Genomic DNA, 19,419 nt, shown 5'->3' on the forward strand with positions numbered 1-19,419 from the left:
TTACAAAAAGGAAACAAAAATAACTGATGCTTTAAATTAGTGCTCCTGCGTGTAACAAAGCACTTACAGCAAGACTTCATGTTTTTCAATAATGTTGTGAGTTGTGTTTTGTTTCATTTTCACCTTTGAGTAAACCTAGTTAGTAGTTAACCTAAACTATCTTCAGTGCTCTGTTCCACCTTGTGATGTCATGAAGTGGTAGTTTTCAAGTTAAAAGCTACATTTTACGTTTAGTTCAGTAGAGATCGGCAATTCCAGGACTGAACTCATCCAAATGATTCTAGTGAAGGCGTATGGACTTGGAGCACTTCCTGTATCACCACATGACATCGCAAGGTGGAACAGACCATTTTCTGTCTGAGAGAAGAACTTTAAGTCTAAATATGCAGGTTTGTGTGTTAAACGTGTGAATGAAACAAAACACAACTCCAGATCTGTTCTTGAAGAGGAAACAACATTTTAAACATAGATCAGAAAATTGTCTAATCTCCATGGATACGTCCAATTAGCCGAGCCACCAGTTTTATTTTGACTGATTCTTTCTTCCTTTATAATTCAGGAAGCTCCACTTTGGGATTAAATCATTTCTTAGAAGCAGTTCCTATGTGTTTCTTTGGGATAGAGGGGGAGGAGCGCCTATTTTAGTCTGAAATCTGTGTATCTAATGGATTGGTCCTGGTTCATTCTGCAATTCGCTCTGGTTAAGGACATGTCCTTTACTTACATCAGAACCAATTGTGGTAGAGGTATTTCTTTAGGATACTGTTTGTTTACTTTATTTATAGGCCTTCAAACTGATATAAATGTGTGAAAGTTAAAAGTGCACTGCAAAACTTTTCTTTTGATCAAATTTTTTGTCTAAATTTTCACAGAGATGTTTGCTTTGCCTGGAATGTTCCACCGTATGACATTAACCTTATCTTGTATTTATTAAATTAGAGGCGCTTGTATTGCTTACAAAATTATCCATGTCGTGTGACCTGCTTCTCCATGGAGACAGCCAAGTTTAATGCCATACTGTGGAACATTCCAGGCAAAGCTATATATAACATACCCATAAACACAGTCAGGTGGCAGAAAAGTGTATCTTTAAAGGGACAGTCTGGAATTTTGGACTTAGGACCTCATTTTCTAGTGATCCAGAGTGTTGGAGACGTGTGGAGACACTTTTTTAAAATATTCCATCCATCCAGTCCTATGTCCAAAATTCCAGAAGACTGTGTCCTGTTGTAAAACTAACGCATCATGAATCATCGCATGTTGCTCATGTCCGAAGACAAAGACAGGCTGTGATGGCAACAGACAAATGACTGAGACTTACTGGAGGTCATGATTTGTGAAGAGAGGCGACCCCACTCACAGTAAGAATGCATATTTTTCTAGTTTTTTTTTTTTTTTTTTTTTTTTACAATACTGTATTTGAAAAAAAAAAAAAAAAAGAGCTTCCAATTAAGGCAATAATATCTCCATGGAGAAACACACCAGAAAAGTTTCATAGTGCACCTTTGAAGGGCCAATATTACGCAGTTTGCTGATCAATGTTATAATGTTGTCTCCAACACTCTGGCACACGCACTAGGAAATGAGGCCCTATGTCAAAAATTCCAGACTGTCCCTTTGATCACAAGATTTAAAGGTCATATATTACGCAAAACTGACTCTTTTGAGCTTTAAGCCATGATATAATATTATTACTTCCTCAAAAACCTACTTAGAGTTGTGTTTTGTTTCATTCACACATGTTTGAGTAATCGTTCATTATTAGTCTATTTACATCTCCAAAGCTCAAAATGCTCTGTTCCACCTTGTGATGTCATGAAGTGGTAGTTTTCAAGTTACCAGCTGCATTTTACTTTTAGCTGAATAGAGATTGGGCAATTCTAGGTCTGAAATTATCCAGTTGAATCTAGTGAAGATGTATAAAGTTTAAAAACACAGTGCTGCACTTCCTGTATTGCCACATGACATCACAAGGTGGAACAGAGTGTTTTCATTTTGAGAGGAAGAACCAGGTATGTTTTTGATGAAGAAACAACCTCAGAAAAATAGAGCAATATGGGCTCTTTAAGAACAGTAGATGACAGTTGCATTCTTCATCTATTTATGGCTGCTTCTTCTACTTTCTTTCTCTCGCTTCCCTCTCCTTTTCTGCTCAAGTCCATGTCTTCTTTCACTATTACCGTGCATTTCCTTTTCATTTTCCTATTTTAAAAACACAGCTCAAATCTGAATAAGGGCTTGTGAACCTATAGAGACTGAAAGTATGTAAAAAGTAGGACATATTGGAAGTTTTGCAGACATTGTTAGGAGAAAGGCGAGAGCTGAAAATAGGGCAGTCTGTGTAGTCTAATAGGGAACTAAAACTGCAGTACTTCTTCCACATAAATCCTTGTTTATATTGTGAGTGGCAGGAGACTGACAGCTAATTTGCTTTCCATTAGTAGAATAGGATCGCCATGGGACTCGGAGTAATATGTGGCAATGTGACCATGTGCTGACTAAACAATATGCATGCATGTATGTGTGGGCAATACTGGAAAAAAAAAAAGGGGGGAAAAAAGTCTTCAATGTCCTATATTACACAAAACTGACTCTCGCGAGCTTTAAGTCATGTTATAATGTTGTTACCTCATCAAAAACATACCTGGAGTTCTGTTTTGTTTCATTCATGAGTGAGTAATCCTTTATTATTAGTCTGTCCACATCTCCAAAGCTCAAAATGCTCTGTTTCTCCTCGTGATGTCATGAAGTGGTAGTTTTCAAGTTAAAACCACACTTCAGAACATTCTCCACTGACATAGATAAGTTGTATACAGTGTTCATTGTCCAAAAAACGTTCATGGATGTACACAATAGTAGATCCTTCACACAAAATTATTTCATTAGTTGTAATACTAATCATGTTATATATCGTCTGTCTTGTCCTTGTCCAGGTTTTTTCTATATTAACCGCAGAAAAAGGCGTGTGAGAGCAAATATGTGATTAGGGTTAAGAACCAGGACTAAACAGTGGATCACCATTTTTGTGAAAAAACAGCAATGACACTCTGCTTCACATTGGAGGTATTGAACATGTGAGACCACTGGAAAGAAGTGGAGATAGACTTCAGAAATTAAATCAAAGAGACTTTCTGGATTCATAAATTAAGAGCATGTGAACATCCGGGTCTGAGCTTTGATCTGTCTTGTTTTTTATAAATGTTATATGTACGACCACTGTAGGCTCAAAGGCTCATTTTCATATTTTTCTCATATACTTTTTTTTTTTTTATTATTATTATTAAAAAACAATGGGGTGTGCACGCCCACACACGTGTGTGTGTGTGTGGGGGGGGTGTGCGTGTGTGTATATATAAAAAGATATATATATATGTATAAGTAACCTGAGTCAGAGGGGTTACATGAACAGGATGTGGGAGAAATGGTTATTAAGATACCTACAGTCCAAGCTAACTGCCAAACTGGAGAGAACCTGGAAAGTGAAGGCATCAGTGGTGCCTGTGGTGATCGGAGCACTTAGGGCCGTAACCCCCAAACTGGAAGAGGCTACAACAGATACTGGGAAAACCAACGGACATCTCAGTCCAGAACAGCAAAGACACTGCACAGAACTCTCGGGCTCCCAGGCAAATTGTGAAGAAAAAAAATAAAATAAAAAATAAATATATATATATATATATATATATATATATATACATATACATATATACATATACATATACACATACACACACCACACATATATATATACATATACACACACATATATAACATATATATATATATATATTATATATATATATATATATATATATATATATGCATGCCTCTAATCAACTCCAGTCTCCACTGCTTGTGGGTCTGGGTAGTCGGTGTTGTAATGAGGCTACACGCTATTCTCCGAGTCCGACACGCGAAATACGCTTCAAGCTCGGACATGACGTCAAATCCGAGGTCCAAGTGGGAGTGGGAAGATAATGGAATGCAGGGTAAGCCCTGATGAAGACCAGTTTGATCGAAACATGTTGGCTTTGGCCATCTAAATAAAGGCCTTTTAACTATATTTCTCCCACTATGATTTTTTATTCTTGCCTGGATTCTGTTATGTTTAAAGTTATATGCCATACTGTGAAATATTATTGCCAAAGGAGCAATTATTTCCATGGAAACAAGCAGACCAAATAAGAATCAGGTCTGTGGAGATGCAAGCCCCCTTGTATCTGTTTCAGTGTAACAAAAACGTTCATAACAAACATGATTTTACTGTAGTCTATTTTTGGAAAAAAGTTGCATACTATGGCTTTAAACAATAATAATAATAATAAGATAAGTATACGTAGAGGTTAGTATATTTAATACTTTTTTTTCCAGAACATTTGTGATTCTGTTGCTCATATGGATGTAATCAGACTTACATTTACAGGCTTGTTTTTTCATTACAGCTTGTATAAATCATCACGCTTTTTTTTCTTTTCTTTTTTACAGATAATGATTCCCATGTGAAGGATGCAAACCATGACTTTAATCTCTTTAAAAGTTACACTTGGTTTACAGTCGAATAAACCACATTGTATAATCATTAAGACTTAATTCACTCAAGCAGTAATGGATAAAGGTCTACACTGCCACCTGTTGGTTACAAATGATTACATATTTATTTATTTATTTTTGTGTTATTAAATACTAGTTTTTTTTTCTTTGCGTCTTTTGGTAAATTATAGGAGTTCAAAAATAATTCCACATTGAAAGTGCCCATATTACGCTATTTTCTGATCTATGTTATAATGTTGTTTCTTCATCACAAACAAACCTGGAGTTGTGTTTTAATTTAATTTACACATTTTAAACACAAATCCTGCATATTTAGGCTGAGTTCATGTGGTAAAAAAGGACGTGCTCCACTGTGTTTTTAAACTCCATGCACCTTCATTATAATCACTGTGTTATATTACAGCAAACTTTGAACTCTTTGTTGGTGGAATTGGTTACCTTGTCTCATGGGTTTTGTCTGGTTTCTCCCATCAACTCAAAACATGCACAGAAGACAATCCTCCAGCGAAGGTAGATCCTGATCAAGATCAGGAGATGGGTCCCCACTACTCCTAACAGCAGCACTGAAGGATCAAGGGTCAAATGCAGATGTGTTCTTGAAAAAAATGAACATACTAAGACATAAAACCATCTGTATATTACTTTATATAAGTGCATAGGATAATTATTTTAATGACAACTCAACAATGTGGTTATTAAAGAGCCCATATTACACAATTTTCTGATCGATGTTATGTTATTTCCTCATCACAAACAGACCTGGAGTTGTGTTTTGTTTCATTTCACTAGAATCACTACAAAATTTGAATAATTTCAGCCCTGGAATTGCCATTCTCTACTGAAATAAAAGGTAAAAGTTTGTTGTTAACTTATAAACTTCATGACATGACAAAGTGCAACAGTGAAATTTGAGCTTTGGAGATGTAGACAGACTAATAACACATAAAGAATAATTCAAAGATAAATGTGTGTGAATGAAACAAAACACAACTCCAGGTATGTTTTTGAGGAGATAACAACATTTTAACATGACTTAAACCTTAGAAGAAGCATTTTTGTGTAATATAGAACCTTTAAGTGTCTGATTGTTCCATCCATCTATTTTCTTCCGCTTATCCAGGGCCAGTCTAACCAGGGACTCCCAGACTTCCTTCACCCCGGACACTTTCTCCAGCTCTTCCGGGGGGACTGCAAGGAGTTCCCAGGCCAACCCAGAGACATAGTCCCTCCGCTGTGTCCTGGGTCTTTCCCTGGGCTTCCTTCTGGTGGGACATGCCTGGAAAACCTCCCGGTTGAGGCGCCCAGGAGGCATCCGGAACAGATCTCAAGCTCCTCTTGATGTGGGGTAGCAGCGGCTCTACTCCAAGCTCCTCCCGTGTGACTAAGCTCCTCATCCTGTCTCTAAGGGAGCGCCCAGCCACTCATTTCAGCCGCTTGTATCCATGATCTCGTCCTTTTGGTCATTACCCAGAGCTCATGACTATAGGTAGTTTGATTGTTCCACAAGACATAAAACAATCTGAATGTATATTACATATAACTGCACAGATGACAACTTTTGCCTGCAACTTTTGGATAATGGCAAAAATCTTACAGCTTTCTTGCACCAGTGCTTTTTGTTGTATTAATCACACAGAGCTGCGGAGTTTCAGTTTCAGTCCACAGTGTTTTAAATGAAATGCTGTGGCTGTTGCGGTTTCCATGAATCAGACACAAGTTAAATGGAGAGAGTAATTAGTGATTTCCTTTGAAACATTTGGGAGTGATTTTGATTGAGAGTCCCACTATTCTGAGCCTTACGTATGGTGCAGTCCTGTGGAAGTTTCCATAGACTGTTTGAGTGGTTCAGATGACTCTGGAAAAACAGAAAATCTATACTGAAACTGACATTTATTTAGCTTTAACCGTGTGTTTTCTATATTAAAAACATGTTTAGGTTAGGAGTGGCCCTGAATATAGTTTCTTAAACTTTTGGTTCCAGAAGTGCTCCTCTGTGTTTTTAAAGTAAACAACTTTCACTCATGCTACTATTTAAGCCTGATTTAAACTGATTTACTCTACACATTTAAAGGGATAGTTCGGATTTTTTTGACATAAATCTGTATTTCATCCCCGTCATCAGTGTTGTGCATCCACACCGACTTACCCCCCGAAAGCGTCCGGTGAGCCGAGATACTGGCCGGTTTTGGTGCTGAGGAAAGTAGTTCGGCAAGTTGTGTGGGGACTGTATACTAAAGCGTTTTTCTCCTCAAAGCAATATGTGTTCAAAAGAGTGATACATTTGCATCACAAAACCATCGTCGCCAAAAAAGTCAGACCTCATAATCGCTTGGCTCTATTTTCTCTCCGTACGTACCACTGCGCGCGGCCGCCAGGTGACAGCCGCGCACGGATCCATCACTTTCTTCAGTTGTTCGGCAGTGTTTACATGCGCAGACCGCCGCCACGCGAGAGAGCTAACGAGAGAGCTAACGAGAGAGCTAACGAGAGAGCTAGAGCCATAAGTATATGAGCCTGGTTCACTTTGTTTACTGCTCGGAATGTTAGCGACAACATGTCTGATTATGACACCGACAATAAAGACTTTGCCTTTACCACAAACCCAAGGGGAGATCTTTGTGAACCCGATTATACTGATGCCGAATTTCACCAGATGGAGTTAGAACGAGCAGAGAGAAAGAGAAAAGACAGAGAAGTGGTACAAGTTGAAGCTGGAGCCGTGAGAGACCGAGTGAGCGACAATCACCATCACGTCATTTATAAACTCGTATACAGCGAACATAGAGCCTCCACTGTGACTGAAGTATGGACGACTAATAGAAACATAGAATCATCCACACGTCCACGTAGCTGCTACCAATAGTGTACGTGACATTTACAATAGTAATAACAGTCGACTTATAAAGTTACGTTTTGTAGAAGCTTCACTGGTGATATGACACTGAGTGATTTACTGCACACAGAGTTACAGCTGATTCTTGAGTCTGTTCTCTTGTAAACGTAGCGGCACTTCTTCGTTCTTACCTGGTTTCGTTTCCACATTGAAGCCAAAGACAAGAAGCCAAAGTTTCCTCAGCGCAAAGTCCGTGACAGGAAAACAGTGAAATGTGCGTGGAGATTCAGCCAGATTTTTGTTGTTACAGCCTGGATAATCAAGAGTTCGCACCATTTTTTAGATATATTCATATGTATCTTATACAAGCTCATATACTTATGGCTCTAGCTCTCTCGTTAGCTCTCTCGTTAGCTCTCTCGTTAGCTCTCTCGCGTGGCGGCGGTCTGCGCATGTAAACACTGCCGAACAACTGAAGAAAGTGATGGATCAGTGCGCGGCTGTCACCTGGCGGCCAGTATACTAGAGCCAAGCGATCTCTAGTATCACGGAACTACTTTCGGGGGTAAGTCGGTGTGGATGCACAACACTGATGACGGGGATGAAATACAGATTTATGTCAAAAAATCCGAACTATCCCTTTAAATAAACATGCATCCTCATATAGAATGCTCCACTGTATGACATTAAGCTTATGTATATCCATGGAGACAAGCAGTGACACAGGGGCCACAAAAAAAAAAAAAAAAATACAATTTAAATAAATAAATAGATAAATAAATAAAATTAAATTAACTTAAAATAAAAAAAATAAATAAAAAATCTAATACAATAAATAAACAAATTAAATTAATACAAATAAAAATAAAAAATAAAATACAATAAAAATAATTAATGCCTATGACAGAAGACAGGTCAGATATTCCAGTTTAATTACATATTGTGGAACATTCCAGGCAAAGTAACAACATCTCCTCATCTCCTCAAACATAACCCTGACCTTCAGTTAGAAAAGTTACATAATCCACCATTAATACATTATTTTCAGTCATACAATATAAAAGGGCTAAGGACATTTTTTTTAATATATATATAGTACCAAACCTTTAAAATGTAGAATTATTAGCGTAAATCCCCCAGCCAAGCCCCAAAGAAAGGCAACTACAATAAATCAACAATTAAAAATTCAACACATTTAGTTTATAATTAGCCAAAACAAGTCTTTATTATTTCTGCTGATGAGAGAATATGTGCTTTTGGCATAGGCAGGCACTGAAGCACCACTGTGGGCTGTGGTCTTATATTATACAATACATTTGACTCTGACCTGTTTTACTGCATCGATCTGTGTTCACATTGTAAATATTTCAACTTACGCTCATTATATCAAGTCCAATGAAAGAAAACGGCACTAATTTAGAAAAGTTTAGCTAAAGAAGAGTTGATATGAAGCACGTTACAGCAAGTTAGTTCATAGATATGTGTTTTAAGTTTTCCTGTTCGAGTCCAGTGATGCTGCAAACTGCCTAAAATACAATTCTTAAAGGTCCTATATTACGCAAAAATGACGAATGCAAACTTTAAAACATGTTATAATGTTGTAGCTCATCAAAAATACACCTGGAGTCGTGTTTTGTTTCATTCACGCGAGTCTGTTTACATCTCCAAAGCTCAAAATGCTCCGTTCCCCCTTGTGATGTCACGTTTTTTCCAGTCGTGAAGCGGTAGTTTTCAAGTTAACAGCTACTTTTTGTTTAGTAGAGAGTGGAAATTCAAGAGCAAAAATTATCCAAATGATTCTAAGTGAAGGTGAATGAAGTTTAAAACACAGTGGAGCAACGTGACGTCGCAAAGTGCAACGACGTGTTTTCTGTTTGAGAGCAGAACTCAGTCTAAATATGCAGGGTTTGTGTGTTAAACATGTGTGAATGAAACAAAACAAACAAAACCTCGTGTATGTTTTTCATCAGCAAACAACATTATAACATAGATCAGAAAATAGCGTAATATAGAACCTTTACTAGTTCAGGATTTTGAAGTTGTTTTGACTGGGGCACTAGTCTTAACAGTATATGTGGAGGAAGACGTCACTGTAGCTTTCATTTTGTATTTCTTGATCTACCAAATCTGCCTGATCAACAGACAGCATATGGCTTGGTTGAAATTAACATAACAGAACTCTATGGAGCTCAACTTCGAAGTTCACTCTGGTTCCAGAAGTACGTTTTTCATGAATTTTTCCCATTCAGATATTAAGAGTTCAAAGGCATCGCAGACACTAAACAGCTGCTGTACTAATAGCCTGATTCATCAGTCGGTTTCACGTCGTGGAAACCGTCTAACCTCGCAGCATTAGGATTCATTCGCTCGACTGTAGGCGGGTACTTTTTTAATTTAACGAATCGCTGCTATTTGGTCGTGACGTATGTAATGTATCAAATCGCGCGGGAAGAAGGGCAATAATGTCTTTCCCCTTGATAAAATTCACCAAACATTCTCTTTGTTTCGGCTTTAAATCCTCGATCTCGGGAATCGTTGCCGACACAGAATGTTTGTCTTCGTCTACGTCCATCTCGATCGCTTCGTTAACTGTCGTGTTGTACCACAAAAGGGACCCAGACAGACGCTTCAGTTTGATGTCATGGCTTCACAGCTCCTCACTGATTGGTCGGTGCGCGGTCTACAACTTCCAGGGTTATTCTAATTCCTGACCTATTTGCTGGAGAGAAATGAAATTAAGCAGAGGCACTAGGTGGCGCCAAAAAGCAAGTTTCCAATGCATGATTCTTGAAGTGATTGACCTGATTAAACTTTAACTTACCTTTAAAATAACACAGTGGTGCCACCTGGTTGTTTCCATGTAAAGAGATACTGCCATACTGTGGAACATTCACAGCCAGGCACTAAAATTACCATGGAAACAAGCAGGTGGCAGACCCTTCGCCAGAAAAGTTACATAGTGCTCCTTTAATTGCAAGACTGACCTGTGTGTCACTCTGAATTCTAGTTCTACACATTATCGATCTGGAACGGCTGAAAACAATCGGAAAAACTGGAACGTCAAGATGAATGTTCGAATTTGATTGATGGAAGCGTCACAAAAACGGGACAAGCCAAAAATCAAGAAAGAAAGAGAGAAAAGCACAGACATCTATCTCCCCCTGTCCACAAATGCACAAAGCTCTTCCTTCTGCATGTTTTTCACAACAAAATAATCTGTATTTTGGCTGAATTTGTCTGAATTTTTGTTTTTGTTTTGGTCGTTTGGGTTGAGACGTGGTTGGTCGGCCCACCACCTGTCAGCTCACAAATATCACTAGAATCCATGTTGCTGCGTGCGATTACCTTTAACTAAGTGCTCTTAACATCGATCCAGAACCACTTTTTAAATCTAAAATGTTGCTTTGACCAGTGCCCCACACAACTGCACTTAAAATCCCAAAAACTACGACTCTTAAGAAAACTCCTGCCTGTCTGTCGAATATGGCTTCGGTGAGAGAAACTATCACATTCACAAATTGTTTCATAGCTCAATGTTAAACTTTGTCGATTTTTAGCTCAAATTCGATAAAAAGCAAGTTGTTATTACATTGAAAAAACAAGGTAACAATCCATACATTCCTGTCAAAATTGGAACATAAATACATTTACAATAACTACAAGTCTTAAAATAATTATCAATGCAATGAACATTAAAATACATACTATACAATGGGACAAAATGGGTCAAATTATCATACATAATGTGAAATATACATAGACTTTTTCAATGTACAAGTTGTTTCCACTAACATACACTATAGTACAGCAGGGAGGGGCGGTTTAGTGACCAGGAGAAGGACAAGTGCATAGCAAAATAGAAGATCATTTAGACCAGTTAAAGAAACACAAAAACAGCTTTTAGAAAATAACATTACAAATTATGTTTTTAAGGCAAATTTCGTCATTTAAAATTGGCATAGTCTGAGAAAATGTCCACAAAGTCTTGTACCACCTTGTAGCAGAAGTCGTACTGTTCCTGAAAAGTAAAAAAGAAGAAACAACGGTGTTACGGTGCTGAAAATGAAATTATCATTCAACAAATCAACTAATTTATAAATGAAATTGTGATCATAATCCGTGTATCATTCATCAGTTTGCTTTTCAAAGTAAAACCCAAAATAAGAAAATGAAAAAACAACTATTTTATTCATTATTTGTCTCCAAAACCAAAATGAAAAAACAGATAATGATTCAGTTTTTTCAGTTTTTGATTTTGTGTTTAAATGAATAATGGGAAAAAACCAAAACAGAAATGGCCGTTTCCTGATTCCGTGACTTAAACTGCGATGCTGGACTGAAACCAGGACTGAACCAGGACTGAACCAGGACTGTTCAGTTAAACCAGAAATGAATTAGGACTAAAACAGGACAAAGACAGGACTAAACCAGAACTGAACCAGGACTGAGAGTCGAGATGGGCTCAGAGAAAAGACCGGAACGGGGCTAAGTGCAGCTGTCGCCAGATCGCGTTTTTGCTCGGGGTCCCATCTCTCTCTCTCTCAAGTCCAAGATTAGTCCTGATTTAGTCCTGGTTTAGTCCTGGTTTAGACCTGGTTTAGACCTGGTTTAGACCTGGTTTAGACCTGGTTTGGACCTGGTTTAGACCTGGTTTGGACCTGGTTTGGACCTGGTTTAGACTTGGTTTAGTCTTGGTTCAGTCCTGGTTAATTCCTGGGTAATTCCTGGTTAATTCCTGGTTAAGTCCTGGTTTAGACCTGGTTTAGTCCTGGTTTAATCCTGGTTCAGTCCATATGTCATGCAAAAGTTCAGCATCACAGTTTAAGTCATGGAAACAGGAAATCGCCGTTATCATTTTTTATTTAAGCACAAAATTGAAAACTGAAAAAAAATAAATAAATAAATAAATAAATAAAATCCTTATCAGTTTTTTTCATTTTGGTTTTGGAGACAAATAATGAAGAAGTCATTTTTTGTTTTCTTATTTTGGGTTTTATTTTGAAAAACGAATGAACGGATGAAACACGGACTGATCATGAATGGATAAATAAAATTCATGTCATTTTTTTCTCTATTATACAGTTTTCCGTGAAAGTGTGGTGAATTTCTCTGGAGGAGTGTCTGCCACCTGTCTCCAAGGACATGTTATTGCTTTGCTTTCCAAGGCAATAAATCTCCATGGTCTTCACTCAGGTGGTTACCCCTCCCCCAGGAAAGTTCCGCAGTGTAGCTTTAACGAGTGTGCATGTACGTACCACAGTCTGGACCATGTGAGGCCTCTGCATACGTAAACTCTTGACGGTCTGAAACACGTCCAGCAGTCCCTCGGCTTTGACCCTCTCCAGGATGTTACTGAGAGCAATGAAAGTACCTGTCCTCCCTGCACCAGCGCTGTAAGAGACACGACACAGGTGAGACAGGTGAGACAGGTGAAGGAGAGACAGGCGAGACAGGTGAGGGGGGACACAAGGACACAAGGCAGGCGAGAGGGATGGAAAGAAAAGGAGGCAAGTAAGATTTTTGGGTCTTTACAGATGTATGGTCTGAATAACTTTACAGATGAGGACACCCAAGCTGGAAAAGTTCAACAGTGGTATCTTTCTTTTAATGTAAGGCTGCCTTTATATGATGATGGTCTGAACAGAAGACGCAAAAGTGGCGGCGAATCTTCACTTTTAATTCCGCGTTTAGATGAGTGGTTTTGGGAGAAAATCTGCGTGCATACACTGACGCAAAAGAGTGTGAAAGTGGGTATGAACGCCAGGTTTCTGTGTACTGTATGTATGTGACATAAACATGTACGCGACCTGAGCAAATCTGAACACAGTTTTGTGTCTTGGACAGTGTAGACGGAAACACTTTTCCACTCTGGAGGGTGGTTTCAGATTTTTATGTTTTTAAGCCCCAAAACGCCGTCACCATCTAAACGAAAGACACTTCCGATAAAAGATTTTGTCGTTTTTACCCGCAAGCGTTCTCGTGTAAACCTTAAGTAAAATTATATTTAAAAAGGCTGCACTAAAGCCTGTGATAATAAAGTACTGTTATAATAAGTTATTGTTATAAACGTATAAAGTAATTATAGAAGAGTTGATGAACCCAGTGGTGAATCATGCTCTCAGAGGCCTTCAGTCTCTCATATTCACAAATACAACTATCAGTAAAAATGGCAAAGTGCCTGTACACAGCCTCAGCCGCTGCACGCACCTGCACGCACCTGCACGCACCTGCACGCACCTGCACGCACCTGCACGCACCTGCACGCACCTGCACGCACCTGCACGCACCTGCACGCACCTGCACGCACCTGCACGCACCTGTAAGCATCTGCAGAGGTGCAGTGAGGCATGATCAAACAGTTTTCAGTTTTCTTAGAACATGAGCTGTGCTGAATATTCTCCACAAACACTGTCTATTGTAATCACTGCTGAGTCAGAATGAGCACACACATCAAATGAGCACAACAGTTTTTCCTTTATGTTTCTCATTATATCATTAGCTGTCGTCCTAGTGACCACACATAGATTATACTGTACACCACAATGTACAATGTCACTACACTTCAGTCCCACTCACTGCCACAGTCTTGTCTGGAGCACTAACTGTACCTCAGGCCATCTGCTGTGTAATCCCACAGTTCATCCAACAGTTCATTTATTCTGAGCACAGGTCCGAGTGTCAGTAAATCCTTTGCTAGTAGCGCTGGTGTTTTTAGATGATGATCAGTTTATTCAGATGTTTCCATAAATGATAAACTATATTATTATGCAGTAATCAGCAGATACATAAAGGCAATTATTTTACATTGCTCATCAAAACTATAATCTCCAAAATAAAATAAAAATAAATAAAAAATCAGTCATTCTGAAAAGGAGTAGGAAGAAACAACGCTTATCTACACCCACCCCCTTTTATAATCCCATTAAAACAATAATGTGTGTCTGTCAGACTCTTATAGTAAGTCACATGACTCCAGATACAAAAATAAATATAGTGTAGTTTACATTTAGATGACAAATAAACTTAAATTCCTTCTTCTGCATACATAGCTATAAACATTTCTTTATATCTATGTTTAAACATTTTCATATTGGGACATTTTTTGAGCTCATCACTTGTAGAGTTCCAGATTTTGACCTTATAAACTGAAAAAAACAAACTACTTTTTCTTGTCGTACAGACTCTGGCTATTTTAAAGAGATGAATTCCCCTTAAATTGTAAATATTTTCTCTTTCAGTAAAAAGTTTCTAAATATTTTTTGGTCGTTCTTTCCTTTCTGCCTTGTACATTATTTTTGCTGTATGGAAGCTTATCAGATCCTTAAGTTTTAATATTTTTGAAGTCATAAATAGCTGGTTGGTGTGGTCATAAAACTCAGCTTTATGAATTATTTGTAGTTTTCATTTCTGTAATATGAATAGTGTTTCCAATATTGTTTTATAATTATAATTTAGATGTTCCTCTGAGCACTACAATAACGAAAACTAAAAATACAAAAATAGATCGGACTTTTAAAACACTGCTGGACAAGGAGTCAGTTTAACCTTTTATCCAAACACTATTTCTCCTTTTGTATTTATATTTGGTAGTCTACCTGCAGTGTACGACGATGGGGTGGTTTCCGGACTGCTGCTGCTGCTTCTGTACAGCGGCGATGATGTCGATCATTCCTTTGCCCTCGGCCGGGATCCCGATCTCAGGCCAACCGTGGAAATGGAAGTGACGGATCAGGCGGGTCTGCTTCTCCTGCAGAGAGACACACAGAGAGACAGAGGGTAAAATGTGCACACAACATTATGCAAGGTAGTTACAGCTTCATGAACACAGAAGAAAAAAAATATTCTGTCTAATTTTTACCAGGTCTGAAGTGTAACTGATTAATAGCAGTTTCAAACCAATCCAAAAACTAAAATTTATTTGTCTGTTGTACATTAACTTCTTCTCATTATAACAGATGTATTTACTTTGTTGACATATTTCCAAAACAGTTCAACAAAGCAAATACATCTCCTACTGTATTGTCTTTAGAAAGTATTTAGAAGTATTTTTTACAGTGGGACATTACTCAAGTAGAAGTAGAGATTTTTTATGGGTAATAATAGAATCATGATTATTTGATAGATCACTTTTATACAGAGAATCCCCAGGTTTGACTACCCCAAATTTAAGACATTTTAAGACCTTTTTAAGACCACTTAAATAAAAATTAAGACCAACATCACATCCATTATGCGGGCAGAAAACACCAGATCCAATTCTAATAATGACCATTACTCGCTGCTTTAAATAACAAAAAAAAAAACTTAAAAAAAAAACTTTTATTATGAAATCTCATTCAGAACTCATTTATAGTAGTTGAAATTGCTTGTAAAAAAGGCCCAAAAAATCATTTATAACATTCTAACAAGACAAACTATTGTATTAAAGTAAATATTATATTGTATTGTTTGTGCATACTCCAAATTAAACGTTCATTCATGTTACGAGATTTCACTTTTTTTTTCCTCCCTCCATTTAACATTGCAAACAGCCCGGTTGAGTATATAAAAAAATAGGCTAATGAAACTTAAGACCTTTGTGAAAAAAAAGACTTGGACAACATAATTTAAGACTTTTTAAGGCCTTAATTTAGAAACATGAAATTTAAGACCTTTTAAAGACTTTTAAGACCCCACTGCTACTCTGTTATAGTTCAAAACAGAATTTAAATATCAGATATTTTAAAAAACTTACAGTATATATATATATATATAGTATACATTTCTAGAGGTGTCGCGTCAAATATATAGTTAAAACTAGGGATGTAACAATAACTGAAATATTGTGATATTGTACCGTCAAAAGTCTCACAATAATATCGTGGGCTGTCACAATATATCGAATTACAAGTTCCTTTGCTTAAATTCAAGGTTTTATAGTAGCAACATCTTATAAACATCGGGAACTACATATCCCATGATTCATTTCAGCGCAGACAACATGAAGAAATATGTTTTTTACTTGAATTCTTGGGATTATGATGGAAATAATTCACACCAAAATCTTGTCAAGGTATTTTAAAAGCCGAAACGTGTACTATCGACAATTATATAAGCCTCTTCAAAATATCGCAATAAATATCGTATCGTGAGATTTGGATATCGTTACATTCCTAGTTAAAACCCACTTCAGACCCACATTTATTCTCTGTGAGTTGTGTGGTCCTCTGTGTTTCGTTTCGTTTTTATTTTCATTTCTTTTTATTTTATTTTATTCTATTTAATTTAATTTTATTTCTTTTTATTTTATTCTATTAAATTGTATTTTATTTCTTCTTATTTTATTTAATTTTTCTTTTATTTTATTTCATTTCTTTTCTTTCATTTATTTATTTATTGTTTTTATCTATTTCATTTTTTGGTACTGCTTTTATGTATTGATTTGTTGTTTTTGTTCATTGATTTTATTGTTATTATTTTGTTTATTTATTCTGTTGGTTTCCTTATTTTTGAAACATAATTCAGCTGATTTTTTTTTGGAAGTGGGATGTTTTATATTACTATGTGAAGCACTTTGGAAGCAGTTTTGTTTATAAAATGTGCTATACAAATAAAGTTGGATTGGATTGGATAAAACCATATTTCAGAACATTCTCCGTCGAGATAAAGTCCTCTCAAAGCATGTTTTTCAGTGCAATAAACAAAACAAAACAAAAAAACAAAACTACTACAACAATTTAATTTTAGCCTTTTTTTTTTTAAAGCTAAAACGTCACATATTGTGGCTTTAAATATATTGTAGCAGCAACTATAATCATAAAACTTGACTGATTAGACACTGGACGCATCTAATTAGACAAAACAACAACAAACTTCACGATATTTCAATATGTATAGAATATTGTATGTAAGTCAATTAAAAGTATTAAGTGATAAAAGTACTCTCAGAAGTCCAATTTATCTAAAAGTTACTCAAACAAATATGACAGAGTAAATGTAACTCATTACTGCCACCTCTGGGGAGGAAGTGCGCGTTCACGTCGGGGATCAGAATACCTTTGAAATGAGATTTACCTTGGCTATATGTGTCCTAATGGGAGCAGCGCGGAGAGATCAGCCCCTAACAGAGGATAAGTGGAGCAGGAAGTAGAGAGGTGTGTGCGGCCAATCAAATTAACCCCGCCGCTTTATGAGGGGCGGGGCCAACCTAATGACTTTAAAGACATCCTGGTACATTTCCGCTCCCAGCTCGTGTACAGAGGAGTCAGATTAAAGCTATTGTCTCGTTCTACATCTGGAATAACAATGTAAAGTGGGCGTGGTAGTTGAGTTTGATAAACACATAGACAAATATTGTATTATTGATTAGGGACCACATATTAATAGATAGTTAATAGTAAAATGCATAATAACTGCTTAATTACGTCTTTGTTAGTATTTATAAAGTACTTTCAATTCGTTTTTGTCTAAGGCTGTATTTTGCGAGTACTAACCCATTAATTTACCTAGTGCCTCTGCTTCATTTCATTTCTCTAAAGCGACAAGGTCAGGAATCAGAATACACTAGACCAGGAGTCTCCAACCTGTAGCTCGGGAACTACCAGTAGCTCTCCCCCCTTTCCAAGTAGTTCAGCAAGGGATTTCGGAATCATACATATTGTGCTAAATAACTAAAATTTGATTTATTTAAATGCCTATTACCATTGTTGTTGTATCATTCTGATGCCTATTTTTGTGCACTAATTAATGGATAACAGTTCTGTAAATGTTTAAGGCTTCAAACTGTACCTCATCAAAGGCTTTTATATTTACTCTAGTTTTCTGTGACTGCCAAAATGAGAAGCTCTCTGGCATTTTCAGTTTGTAAAAGTAGCTCCCCAGAGGAAAAAGTTTGGAGATCCCTGCACTAGACGATTTGCAAGAACCCCGGAAGTTGTAGACCACGCACCGGCCAATCAGTGAAGAGCTGTGAATTTTCAGTCCTGCTCCTGCCCGCAAATCCTGCTTTCTTAAGTTCTAACGCAAGCACATATGATGTATGATGAGCATACATTAATCATTTGCATATTTAGTTTGTGGGACTGCACAGTGTGGGCAGGTGGGATGATAAACTGCACTCATGCCTGCGCCCACAGTGAGCTTTAAAAATGTGTCCCGTGGGTGCAGGGCTCTATTACAGGTCTGATCTGTGGAGAGGTGTAACCGCTCACCGTAAGAATGCCATGTTTTTCCTCCTTCAGAAAAGTTACATGGTGCACCTTTAAATTTTAATTATGTAATATGCAAAGCAGAAAGTAGCAACTAAATTGTAATTTGAAAAGTATATTAGACAAATAAAATTGCCTCTATATTTTTATTATTGTATTGTGTTATATTTATTTTATTAGAAACATTAAGTATCCTCCAGGCGTGAGTTGAGTCTCCAAGGTTCTCACTGTCGGGTGAGAACCATGTAGAAGCAACTGCGTGAGACTAGCCCAGACAGTTGTTTTTCTATCACGATGCAACAATAAAGTGAGAGAAGAGACTCAATGGGCCTTTCAAAATGAGGTGAAGTGTTTAAAATTGATCAAGACAAGAAATAAAATCAAATAAAAATATGAATCAGAATTCTAGTCGTTGTCGGGGTAAAACACGGAGTTATATTTGGAAATCGTCTTCACTTCAAACTGCTGCTGACTCACGAAGCTCTGGGTCCATTTGTGAACATAACGCACTTACTAACAGTTTTCTGAGTGCTTCAACAAGATTAACTCCACAAGTTTGATTTTCGTCTGAAATATTAGCCCCTAACACGCAGCTGTGCTTCAAATCACATTTCATGAAACGGGACCTGATGTGCATTTTATTGTCGTGTCATCCCATTTATTTTGTAGCTATTTCGGTTGTTTTTTATTGATACATAAATAAATTTGAATTGATAAAGCCTCTTGGGTAAGAGGCAAAACATCTTCAACTTTTAATAAACTATTTTTTTGAATCTTTAGTTACTATGAAAAACTCAGTAATTAAAGCTTCACAGGAAACAGATACAGTATAAAATGCAAAACAGATTC

General features: G+C 37.1%; 1 protein-coding gene across 5 annotated transcripts in view; it reads right to left on the reverse strand.

Annotated features, from left to right (window-relative positions):
- Positions 1–8,299: 8,299 nt before the first annotated feature.
- The window catches only part of ptprea (protein tyrosine phosphatase receptor type Ea), a 221,838-nt gene continuing 210,718 nt past the window's right edge, over positions 8,300–19,419 (reverse strand). For all 5 annotated transcript variants that reach the window (XM_055150269.1, XM_020940688.2, XM_055150270.1 and 2 more), the window contains 3 exons: positions 14,980–15,131; positions 12,640–12,775; positions 8,300–11,402 (listed from right to left, as the gene is read on the reverse strand). In XM_055150269.1, the coding sequence (XP_055006244.1) occupies positions 11,328–11,402; positions 12,640–12,775; positions 14,980–15,131 (363 nt within the window). In that variant the 3' untranslated portion in view covers positions 8,300–11,327. The remainder of the gene's footprint in view (positions 11,403–12,639; positions 12,776–14,979; positions 15,132–19,419) is intronic.

The sequence above is a fragment of the Boleophthalmus pectinirostris genome, unplaced genomic scaffold (genome assembly GCF_026225935.1).
Source record: "Boleophthalmus pectinirostris isolate CB_2022bp ecotype Guang Dong unplaced genomic scaffold, ASM2622593v1 HiC_scaffold_14, whole genome shotgun sequence".
NCBI lineage: Eukaryota > Metazoa > Chordata > Actinopteri > Gobiiformes > Gobiidae > Boleophthalmus > Boleophthalmus pectinirostris.